General features: G+C 38.3%; 1 protein-coding gene across 3 annotated transcripts; it reads left to right on the plus strand.

Moving 5' to 3' along the window:
• The first annotated feature begins 872 nt into the window (after positions 1-872).
• Positions 873-4,847, plus strand: LOC149816305 (serine/arginine-rich splicing factor SC35-like). 3 transcript variants are annotated; one of them, XR_016427739.1, is made up of 10 exons: positions 876-1,016; positions 1,104-1,182; positions 1,493-1,572; positions 1,646-1,712; positions 1,958-2,029; positions 2,780-2,986; positions 3,077-3,431; positions 3,539-3,699; positions 3,971-4,221; positions 4,331-4,847. XR_016427739.1 is itself a non-coding variant. In XM_089987958.1 (8 exons), the coding sequence occupies exons 1-8, from the start codon at positions 941-943 to the stop codon at positions 3,542-3,544; spliced, it is 942 nt and encodes a 313-aa protein (XP_089844084.1). In that variant the 5' UTR covers positions 873-940; the 3' UTR covers positions 3,545-3,873. The 3 variants fall into 3 exon arrangements, 1 of the variants encoding a protein (XP_089844084.1); XR_016427738.1 differs by having other exon boundaries at positions 3,971-4,216; XM_089987958.1 differs by lacking the exons at positions 3,971-4,221; positions 4,331-4,847 and having other exon boundaries at positions 873-1,016; positions 3,539-3,873.
• Positions 4,848-12,064: the final 7,217 nt, after the last annotated feature.

Consider the following 12,064-nt stretch of genomic DNA (forward strand, 5'->3'; position numbering starts at 1 on the left):
CGGACGACAGGAAAGTAGTCATCGTGGCTACATTTTCAACTTGGACACCTTCCCCATGCCCTTTATCCATCATCTCACTATTTTGTTGTTGCTCTTGGTTTCAGTAGACACACCCAAAATGAAAGAGGATGAACCATGTAGTCAATGCCGAAAATTGGGGTCTAAGTGGTCGAAGGGGGGTGGCCGCACGAGAGTATGCATAAAGCATTTAAGATGGCATAAAAAAAATCATTCAAATCCAACTCGGTCGGGTCATGTGAATTGGCTGAGTCAAGTGATTTTCTTATGAACTGAACTAGTTTTGATTCATGATGAGGCACCTTGGTTGTATGATTGGGATATGCCTCGATTTGAGTTGTCTCAGCCAAATCTCAAGTCAAATCATCAAAAAATCCAATCATGGGACTCATTCATTCTATATATATTTATTTATTTATTTTAATGACAAGAAACCTTTATGAAAATTGAAACTTATTTGATAAATAATGTATATATATATATATATATCGATGAATAAAGCGAGGAAAGGAGTGAGGCCCTACGACCATCCTGCCTTACATGGCTCACCTCTAAAAACTAGACACCCCCTGTGTCAATGGGGTTTGATTGGGTTTCTTTATCTCAGCATCCTCACAAACCCCGTGCGGTCATGGGACTCGTCTAAGATATATGTATATTTTATGGTGTTTTGGAGACCGTTCAACTTCTCTGGATGAACGGTATCAAAGGCAGCTCTGACGGAGACCTGATGCGCACCCATCTTCGGTAAGGTGTGGGCTATTGAAGTAATTTCTCTTAACAAAAAGGATAATTGTTTTCTTTATCCTCCTCATTCCCCGTAAACACCTCACTATATAAGAGGGCGCGAGTATTCGGGGAAACCCTAATTCCCAAAACGAGCGAAGCGGCGAGAGGGCAGAAGGAAGAAAAAGGTGAGAGGATGTCTCATTTCGGTCGATCGGGCCCTCCTGATATCAAGGACACACACTCTCTTCTCGTTCTCAATATCACCTTCAGTAAGATCTCTCTCTCTCTCTCTATGAATGGATTATTTTATTCCAACTTTCACTGCATCTTGGTAATGTTCTTACTTCTTCGTTCAGGAACAACGGCGGACGATCTTTTCCCTCTCTTTGCTAAGTACGGGAAGGTCGTCGATATATTTATCCCCAGGGACCGAAGGTATGTTTCAGAAACCCTAATTTGCACTTTTCTCTCCACGAAATATTGCTTTATGGGGCGCGAAAACACGTATATTTCGTTTGATTGCGTGTGTCTGTTTTTTGTGTGTGTAAATTAGTAGGGTTTTGTACGGGTTTCTCGTTTCCGATCTCAATTTGAGTGTTGCTGCACCCAGCAATATGTTTTTAATAGTGTTTTTTGGGTATGTGACGTTTTGTTCGTTGGTCAGAGTTGTTCCTGTCTTGTTCAAAAGGTTTAGCTTCCTTTTTCTACCCGAGTGTTGAGTGTTCTTCTGTTATGCTATGTTCAGAACCGGCGATTCACGCGGGTTTGCGTTTGTGCGGTACAAGTATGCAGACGAAGCGCAAGAAGCTGTCGGCCATCTCGACGGTGATTGCTATTTACAGTGAGATAGCAACTTTTTCGGTAAACGGGGGATTGATTTGAAGGTTTTCTTTTACAGGGAGGAAGGTTGATGGTAGAGATATTATGGTGCAGTTTGCAAAATATGGACCGAATGCTGAACCCATGTAAGTTCGATTTGGATGATTGGATGGTAATAGTTGATTGTTTTATCGATTCCGTTTTAGTTCCTATTGTTAGACTATATATATGTTATTGTGATTCTCACTTGGTTTTGCTTCTACTCTATGATTGTTTGGGTTTATGTCGTTTGTCTTTCGTCATTATTATCTGAATATTGGTTAAGATAGATTATTATCTTTTCTTATTTATGTCGCTTATATTTAAGATAATCTATGGTGTCTCTTTACAGCAAGAAAGGAAGGATAAAGGAAATGTTGCGGAGGACAACAGGCAGGTCAAGAAGCCGTAGCCCCAGGCCAAGGTAAAAATATGCTCTTACTTGAATGTTCATTCCCGAGCAAAGCCCAAAGGTTTCCCTATTTGATATGAGTTGCTGATAAAGGTAGTCTTGGACAGGTAGGAGTTTTCGAGCTCTTGTTTGATGTATGTCATGAATTTCTCATGGATTTTGTTTTGCTGGAGTTTGTCATGTGCTCTTGGAGGAATTTTATTATCCTGTGCATGGACTTTTTTTTATCATCGATTACTATTTAAGGGCCCTTAGTTTTTAGTGTCCTTTTTCTAAATGGTCATTTCAAACTCCGTGAAAAACTTGCTTATATTGTTTAAATTAGGTGTCAACTGATTCCACCATAACATGATTTTGTGGAACTTGAAACTGGCTGAAATTGAATTTCCGTTCTCAGTTGAATTTACAATGAGTGCCTGTCCGGTGCTTCTTTAATTTCTGCCAGCTCTTTGTTGCTTTGTGAAATGTCAAGATTACTGTCTCAGTGGAAGACAAATGTGAAATGATATTTTTCCTTTCTCATTATTTTCTTATTCCTTTTTTCTTCAATCTCCTTGAATGATTAATGATGCATATCTTCTAAACAAATATTCAAGTTTCTACTTTGTGCCATTTGTTTTCTGTTATGAGTTCCCTAAAGATTCCTATTAACATAATTCAAAACTTTGTTGGTGCACATTTCAGTATTTATTTGTCAGCATCCTTGCTTAGTGAATGTTAATTTTTAGGGTAATCATTTATATATTTTTACATACTTTTCAGATATCGTGATGATTATAGAGAGAGGGACTATAGAAGGCGCAGTCGTAGTCGCAGCAGGGACAAGTATGACCGTGACAGGTACAGAGGGAGGGAGAGGGAAAAAGGGTATCGTCGAAGCCAGAGTGCCAGTCCTGATCACTCCAGGGGGCGAACTAGGGGTCGGGTGGATGATGAGCCTAGGAGAAAGAGAAGCCGATCATTTCACAGGTTTTTCTGGCTGATTGTTTTTCCTGGTGAGGTCTATTTTTTTAGAATACTTTTCTTAGACATGTAACTTCTCTTTTGTATTTGTTGCAGTGGTTCTCCTGCTCATCGGAGTCCTTCACCACGGAAGAGTCCCTCACCACGAAGGTCTCCACGTGATGAAAGCCCTAAGTGGCATAATCGTGATGAAAGGTCTCCTCGTGATGAAAGCCCCAAACGGCATATTCATGATGAAAGATCTCCTCATGATGAAAGTCCCAAGCGGCATCGTCGGGATGAAAGATCTCCTCATGATGAAAGTCCCAAGCGGCATCGTCGGGATGAAAGATCTCCTGTGAGTATGTCTCCTCAGCGTCGACGTCGTGATGACAGGTCTCCTGCAAGCATTTCTCCTCAGGGTCGACATCGTGATTCTCAGAGCAAATCACCAAGAAACTCAGATGCTGATGTATGATCTAGTAACTTGTTGGACTAATTGTTTTGTGTTGGTACACAGAAAATGCCATAGCTTGCTTATGCTTTGTCGCTTACATTCTCTTTTAATTTCTTTTGCAGGATTGACCTCTGTGCTACTCATGTTAAAAGCTCAATGTTGGAGGAATTTGTAAATGCTACATGTTGGAGGCATGCGATAGTTGACAGCGTGTGTGGACCTGTGTTTTTGCAGATCAAAGTTCTGTATGCTTTGATTGCATAACAATGAACCCTGTTTCAAGGTTGTTTTGGTTTCCTTTATTTGAAACTATTAGGCTGCTTCACCTTTTGGCTTCTATCACTTGGAACTTTGGGCCGATATGTTATATATGTCATAAAAAGTATTTAAGTAGCATATATATGTCAGCAGTTCTTGTTTTTTAATGTGATCAAGGTGGATCTTGGGTGTTCTAGACATATTTTTTCTATGTTTAATCTGCCTATTTATTTAGTTGCAAATCTTGTTTTCTTAGAAAAACTAACTTATGATGAAATATATCCTGCATTTGGTAGTTATATGTTCGGGCAGGAGTGGTTTGTAGCTGATTTGCTGATGGTTAGAAAGGATATCATCTTGGTGCTGCTTTTGTAGCTGATGCTGTGTACTTTTTAGATGAAGGAATTGGGTCCATTGCTTGTTGGTTTTAGTGCTGATAAATCTGCAGAATGCTGTCCTCAATGTCTAGTAACCAAGCCAGATTTCTGAGTTTGAGCCCAAAAATGTGTGCAGAAGACATATTTTGATAGTCTTCTTGATCGGTAAGGTTTGTATTTTTAAGTTTCTTATATGTGGAGACTTTTAACCATTAGGTTCTGACTTTTGCCTGATCATACTCCTTGGTCTGGTTGTTTTAAATTGGGGGTCATCTAAAGGAGTTTTGTAGCTGTTATGACCAATTGGAAGATGTACCCCTGCTCTTATCTGTGGATGTTGCTGCCAATGGGATAGATTTGCAATTGGTATTACAGATGCTGATGCTGCAGAGGCTTTATGGGCTGATTCCATTGTCTCTATACTAAGATAGTCTTTGGTAATTATTGAAAGATTTGCTGTATCTGTAGGTTCCTTTTTATGTAAGACTTTATTCTTGTCTTCACTTAGTCTGCAGCCTGCACAGTTCTGGTTGTCACAATCCTGGTCTGTGGCTGATGCTGATAATTGGAGAGGGATGTGAGAAACTAGTTGGGTAGTGACCTTCTTGACATGGTCGTCGTGGATGCTTTTTGTGTTGCTGTTCCTGGCTGCGGGAGTGCAGGTTTACGGGTTCCTTTGGTGGCTTTGATAGTTGATTGTAACATAGAATTCTCCTGATTGACATGTAGGAATTTTATCATGTAGATTCACTCCCATTGGTACACATTATCTTGTGAAAGATGCCTTTGCTCCTTACACGTGTTTTTGATTGCTGTATGTCTATGGCTGCAGAATTTCTTTTCAAGTTCAGGTGTCTCCGTTTGTCTTGTTGCATATTAGGATATTTTCTTATGCTTAAGCAAGCTTAGGGAACAATAATGATGTAGATTCTTAGTGTATGCTGCTCAGCAATTTGTGTTCTTGTCATACTTTTAGGTGCACAGGATGATTTTAGTAGAAACAGTGGAAGTTGTACCAATGAGTGCTTCAAATTAGAATGGATTTTGATGCAAAGACTCTTGAAAGAAATGCTTTGGGTAAAGGGAATATAAAAACATAAGAATGCTATGGAAATAGTTAGAGAGCATCTCTAATCGTACTAAGCATCTTGTCTTCATACTTCATAGTAGAAAAAGTGATGCTTTTTGTATTTGAAGAAAGAAAGCTGTATATTAAACTAAAAAGCAGTACATGGGAATGGAAAATAATATGGAACAGAAATGAATAATAACCCGACAAGGCATCAGCCAAGGAATGTGTCCATTACAAAACTCTCTCTGTGCTCATGGAGTGAGGTTGGTTATTCACATTTCCACCTTGGATTCCATTCCTGCAAACAAATGAGCCCCCATTTGTCTGGTGCATGAATCCGACTTGTAAGCCTTTACTACAACTCTGAGAATCATCTGAATATGATGGTACATAACTTCATAAAGAGCAGATTCTGGCTTTGGATAATCACGTGTTGCATTCTGTCCAAATCTGCCATTACAGGATTTTAAGCCCACCAAATCCAAACTGTGCCTCATCTCCAGCTTCTAGAGGAGATTTTTGAAGCCAGCAGAGGGTCTTGCAAGAAACATTTCTTCTGGCCAAGGCCATTAGGCATGCTTTCCAAGCTAAATGGAAAATGATTAAATCACATATAAACTTGTCTTATGGACATTTTGCAGTGTATTAAATGATTAAATCACATATAAACTTGGCATATGGACATTTTGCAGTGATGCTCCATTGCATAGAAAGAAATTATAAAAATTAAAAGGTTACGTTGAAAAAGCCAAAGATAGGGGTTCTCGAGCGAGGCATCTGGAGACAAGTGGAGATTAACTTTTTCTTTTATATTTGCATGTGGTTAGTAAATGAAAATGGGTTTTCCATTGGATATTCTTATGGACTTGTATCCTTTTGGAATGTGCATTTGTTTGGAATTTTACTAGAAGCCTTTCCAACAAAATAGTTTGCCATGGTCGATGAAGTATAGGTTAGCAACCTTCCATGCACTATTTTTGTTTTTTCTTCTTTATTTTGTTTCTTTTCTTCTTTATTAATTTTGCTCAATTCACTTGTCTTTAAAAGTTGGACTATAATTACTTTATTTTTTTGGTGCGTGAATCATATAAAGTTGCATTTAACATTTTGTATGTTGTGCTTAATTTACTAGCTAGCTAATGCACGTGGTTGTTTTCATATGATTAAGATTCTTGTCCTTGTAATATGAACATTAGATGGAATGACAACTAGTATAGAAATGTTCACTTTCAGCAATCTCCTTAAGTGTATTCTTTTTGTGATATTTCCTTGTTTGTTGCTTAATATTTTTTTATCACCTTGTCGTCATTTCAAGATGACACAAAAGCCTTGGGTACTTTTTTGCAATTTGGGTCATGTGAAAATTTCTTATTAAACACATACAGTGTTTTGATATGATAGGGGGCAAGGCACATTTACTTCCTCATGAGATTGTACAAGTGAAAATAAGGTCTTAGAATCTTACAACATAGTCAATAAATCAAATTTTCTGTATCCTTTTCAGAGGTACGTCAAAGAAGTACCAATGACATCATTTCCTCAAGCATCTCCTTTTAGGTTTCCAAAGGATCTAATTGTAATTGTGGTGTCTTTTAATAGGAGATAGAGATTAACGAGGCAAGTAAAGGCTTTGACATGTAATGTGACATGCTTATTGTGGTATTGTGTTATGCATTCCATCTTTTAGTAATTACATGCAGAAATTAAGGCCTTATTTCCCAGCCAATTATAATATATTTAATCTGCGATGATACATGCTATTTTCATAAACTAAAACTTGCCATTTATTTGGTATTTCTAATAGCATTCCTCATGTTAATATGATGTGTTTAGTAGCCTGCTGTGTTTGATCCAAAAAAGGTTGACAATTGTTCCGCTTTAAGGTCTTATGGTCGGGCAGAACCAATGGGACATTGGACAGGACACTATCTTGGACATAATTTATACATTAGCTTGTCAGTGATGTCCTTGTCACCTTGGACATAGATATTTAAGATACCAAACATTGCCTTCAAGTAGCTCATGCACCCGAGAAGATGTGTGATTGTGTATATCACAATTCTGTTATCGACCAAATATTATCAACAGTGTTGAAGCAATTTGGGAATTCTAGGACCTCTACATCATTGTCTTTAGAGGGTGCTCAAGGCTCATTTTGCGTGGCAACATTTTTCTTTTTTGTGACATTCGCATCTACATCTGTTATTGGTTATTATCATGCTATTATTTAATATGGTTACTACTAAAGTAATTATTATGTTTCTTTTTTAGTTTAATTGTTAGTTCAGGTGCTTTTCTAATATTGGCTTATTCTTTTCTAGTAAAGACTCTTCACAATCATTCATCTCAAAAAGATGTTTTTTAGATGGTCCATTCCCCTTATCAGTTCTGTTGGAAGTCTCAATGGTGTGATTGTTCTAGTTGCCATTGTCAAAACTTAAAATGCACTATATATTTCTCCATTTCCCAGCACTTTTTCCTTGAATCAAAGGAAAAATCTTTTTTCTGAGTTAATTGCCGTTACCTTATTAATACTCCAGAACGTCACTTGTTTTCTGTGCTTTGAGTTTGTTACATTTCTTTAGCCATAGGTACTTCTATTCTGTGACCTAGCCGGAGCTATGATGCTGTGATTTACATTGCTTACCTGGATCCCATATTTCATCTGCTGCTTGTTTCATGGTGCATAAGCAATGTTACTTGGTGATTGATATAGGATCATCTTTTTCAACTCAAAGGTTTCTCGTGCCTTAGTTTGAGGCAGTAACATTCCATCATGGCTTTACTTAGGTTCAAAGTGTAACAGTCAGATGGCTTAAGCCATCAGGCTGTATATTGACTTCTCTCTCTCTCTCTCTCGGTGAAGATGTCCAGTTATTAAGTGTTACGGGGTATCTGGCCTGCTGTCTGCATGGTTCTGTAGATGCTATGTTTATCTAATATTGAAAGTCTCCTCCGCTTTGTAGGAGTGATATTTTTCTACTCTACCAGCATGTTTGCATTGCCTTGTGATTCTTGGATTTTTTCAAGATCTTGTGATTGTAGATCACAATCACAACACTTATAGAGTAGAAAAATATCACTCTGCTTTCTAGGAGTGATAGTACTCTATGAGCATGTTTGCAATGCTCTTTGATTCTTGGATTTTTTCAAGATCTTGTGACTGTAAAACACAATTGCAACATTTTCGCAAGGTCAGTGAAACATGAGAATGTACAAGTTGTGATTGTTGCTGCCTTGAATCTTGTGAAAGATGGCCAAAAGACTGACGACCTTGTGACCAACAATTACAGCACAGTTTGAACTTTCTCAGCTGTGATTTTTCATCCCACTTGTGTCTACCACAAAATGTCCCCTACTTTCCGGGCCATGGAACTTCATTCTTCTTTGCAATCATGCCTGATCATATCTGCTGTCAACACACATCCCTCTGCCATATTTTGTCTGCATTGTTATGTTCAACTAGGAAAAGCAGATATTCTACTCGTGTTTGGGGTTTGTTGATGTATTTGTTGATCTGGTAAAGGGTTTCTTTCCATAGCATGGTTCCTGCGTGCAAGAGATCTTGTTCGATCCATTTGTTGACTGTTGCAGTGGTGGTGGTCATGGTACACATGAATAGCTGTGATAGATAAAGTGCAGGTCATTGTGGTATTTGTGGTAAGCATGGTGATGGTCGTGTCCGTCATGAAAGCCTCCGAGATAAAGCAAAAAACTGAATCTGGTATTTGTGATAAGTAGGGATCAAGGTCCCACATACACATATGTGCCTGGTGTGAACTGTAGGGCTTGCAGTAACAGAAATTTGGTTTGTCATGTCCAAAACCAAAATTTGAACTTCTATAGTATGTTGCCAATGTTTTTATTTTTCTCTTTCTAAATATATGCGTTCAGATAAATGTGGCAATGGCCTTTTTTGGTGTAAAACTAAGTGCATCTTTCTATGTTCTCTTGTTTATGTGTTTGTGCAAATCATTCTGCGAATGCCAATTTTGTCGGATCACCTTGATGAGCTTAGTATGTCTTGTGCGGTTGCCTTGGTCAAGTGAACAAAATTTCAATTCTTTTGATGAATGAGTAGAATTGTTATTGTTGTAATATGTTTGTCATTTTTATATGCTAGTGCAGGAGAAATTATCATATCCAGATAGAGACGAGCATACATATTTGATAACAGAGTTCAACATACTTGAGTTTTGCCGTAGTTGAGATGAGCATACATATTTGACGCTCATTTCATCAGTATCTGGTATGTGGTGAGGTAGGGTTGCAAATAAAAATCAAGGGTATGTTTGACTGATCTTTTCAAAAATGAAAAGGAATCACATGATTGGAATCTCATGTACTCAAATTCTTATATCACATGATTGAGTACTACATGATGTGGAATCTCATATAATTCCAAATCTCATGTTTGTCAGTGGGAGGAAAGGAATTCCATTTACATCCCATTTGGAAGGAGGTGGAGCTCGCTGGCACTGATTTCCGGTGAGCCCCACTCCACCTCAGTTCACCTGTTAAACCAGGTGGGAGGGGAGAGGAGTGGAGGTCATGGTTGGCGAGCTCCAACCCTCGGTGAAAAAAAAAAGTATAAGCCAGGTGCCGCCCTTTATGTCCCAATAGTGAGGAGGTGGAACTTGCTGATGATGATTTCCAGCAAAGCTTCACCTTGCCAACAATAGACAGGAAAAGAGGGTCTGCCACTTTTCATCCAACAGGGACCAGGCGGAGCTTGTTGGTGGTGATTTTCGAAAAGCTTCACCCTGCCTTGTGGTTGGTAAGCTCCATCTTCCCATCAAAAGAAAAAGGGCTCTTTGGGGGGAGGGATGCCCCTTTCATCCTCAACAGGGAGGAGGTGGAAGGTTGCTGGCCGTGATTTCCTGCGAGCTCCACCTTCCATGAATCTTTTGCCAGCCATCAAGGGTGGCGCAAAGCAATGGTGGTTCCAGGCATCCTAAAAACAAAAATAATACAAAAGGGTATACCTGTTCTGTGTCTGGGCGACTGATTTAACACAAAAGGTTAATCCAAGAGTTTTTTCTCCTGTGAGCTTCACAGTTAGGTCAGACACACAGGGGTTCTATCCCCTTCCATGTTCGAGAGGAGAGAGAATAAAAACTTCCTAGTCGTGGGGTGATTTACGACGTGCTTTTGCAGGCCAACGGGTCATCCAATGTGATTTCAATTTGTATGATTCAAAATCATACACAAACCTCTTGGATTTCGATTCTCACGGGGTTGGAGAGAAATGGAATCAAATATGATTCTGTTTCTCATGGCTGACAGATATTTTTGTTTGGTTACTGGCTCAAATGCGATTCGGAATCTCATTAGAATGAGAATTCAAATCTCATGAGGCTCAAATATAAACATACCATAAGTGATGATTTAAAATGCAGCGTTTGACAAGTTTTTGGGGGTGCAAATAAAATAGTAAGATGCTGACAGTATCATTACTAGTAAACAGTAGCCCACCCGGGTTGTCCAAGTGGTGAGGTGTTGTAACTTTGTCACCCATGATTGATTTCTTTAGAGATCAGACTGGTGGATGTTTTTTGCGGGCAAGGGTGCTTGGGTTTTCCATATAGGAGGGGAGACTCACTAAGTGACCTTTGTTTTTTAGGCATGGTTGGCAAAACTCCGTTTTTAATAAAACTTTGAAAAAAAAACAATTGAAAGTCTGTCTTTTTCAAAAAATCGGCAAGAAAATGCATTCTTTTGAGAGAAGTGTTTAGGACATGAAAACCTATTGTTAATCAAAAATGCTTTTCAAAAAATCTCAATTATGGGTCCTATTGAATAGTATCTTGAGTTTGAATCAAAGTTGCCTGAGTAAGCAGAAGCAGAAAACAATGCAATACGTTAAGCACAAAGTGATAATTTTTAAAATTTATAAGTTAGAAGCAAAGTAACACTTTCAAAGCGAAACCGGAATAAAAAAGGAACCAATACAAGAACTGAATAGGAATTGAACAAGAAATAAATAAAAACTAAAATAAAATTTATTATTCTTATATTTCATGATTATTAGTAAAAAATTTATTTTTTTGTTAAAATCTAATAGTCGTTACCAATTTAGAGAAAGCACATGGGAAGTGAGTGAAAATGTGAGAGGAAGTACATGAAAAAATTTAAAGAAACGTGAGAAGCATATAGGAAGCTTGAACAATGCTTATGAAAAATAGAGAATCATGAGGGAATCAAAATTCTCATGAAGTTTCAGGGAAGAGTAGCGTATTTCTTGGAAGTGTGCTTCCCACTTGCTTAAGAAGCTTTCGATAACTCTGGTTTGAATCATAATGATTATTGAATCTAAATATCATTATTCTTATATCCTAACTTGTTTCTCATATATATGTCTGTTTTTTTACTCTGTTTTATAAAATTAAAAGCGAATTAAGCCAAAAAGATAGGTACATTAGGGTGAAGAGTCCATTTCTGTCAGTCAAATCTTTTACATGTAAAGGTGTATCTAGGCCCTATGTTTAATTGCTAAGAGATGGTCTTCAGTTTACAGTTTATGAAATCACTATTGAGCTGTCATCCTTCATTGATTGCGTAGCCTAGTGGCAACATCCCATGTTTCATGAGTGGTAAATAGTAGCTCTCCGGTGGGATATCTTAAGGATAGTGCCTGTATAGCTCATTCTCAAGACTAACATCCATAGTTACCAGAAGCCCCTCCCTATGGGGGGAAGCACATCCTAAGGATGGGAAGCATCAAACTTGTGTGCTTCCCACTTGCTTTCCCCCCCCCCCCCCCCCACCTCTTTGTTTGTGTTTTTTATGTTATTATTATTTTGCTTGTTCCTCGCTTCCCCTTCACATTACCTTTTTTGCTTCTCACACGCTTTCATAATTGCTTCCAAAATGAATCTCACTTTACGCTTCATACTAGTTTTTTACACTCATTTCCCCGCTACTGCTTCACGCATAGTTTC

Source organism: Nuphar pumila, chromosome 14 (genome assembly GCF_984573655.1).
Source record: "Nuphar pumila chromosome 14, dmNupPumi1.hap1.1, whole genome shotgun sequence".
In the NCBI taxonomy this organism is placed as follows: Eukaryota; Viridiplantae; Streptophyta; class Magnoliopsida; order Nymphaeales; family Nymphaeaceae; genus Nuphar; species Nuphar pumila.

What these genes read in the sequence shown, in the direction of transcription:
- LOC149816305 (XM_089987958.1), top strand. Translation starts at nt 941, where the DNA reads ATGTCTCATTTCGGTCGATCGGGCCCTCCTGATATCAAGGACACACAC. An exon ending in TTTATCCCCAGGGACCGAAG is followed by an intron (nt 1,183 to 1,492) that starts GTATGTTTCAGA and finishes TGCTATGTTCAG; the next exon opens with AACCGGCGATTCACGCGGGT. An exon ending in AGCTGTCGGCCATCTCGACG is followed by an intron (nt 1,573 to 1,645) that starts GTGATTGCTATT and finishes TTTCTTTTACAG; the next exon opens with GGAGGAAGGTTGATGGTAGA.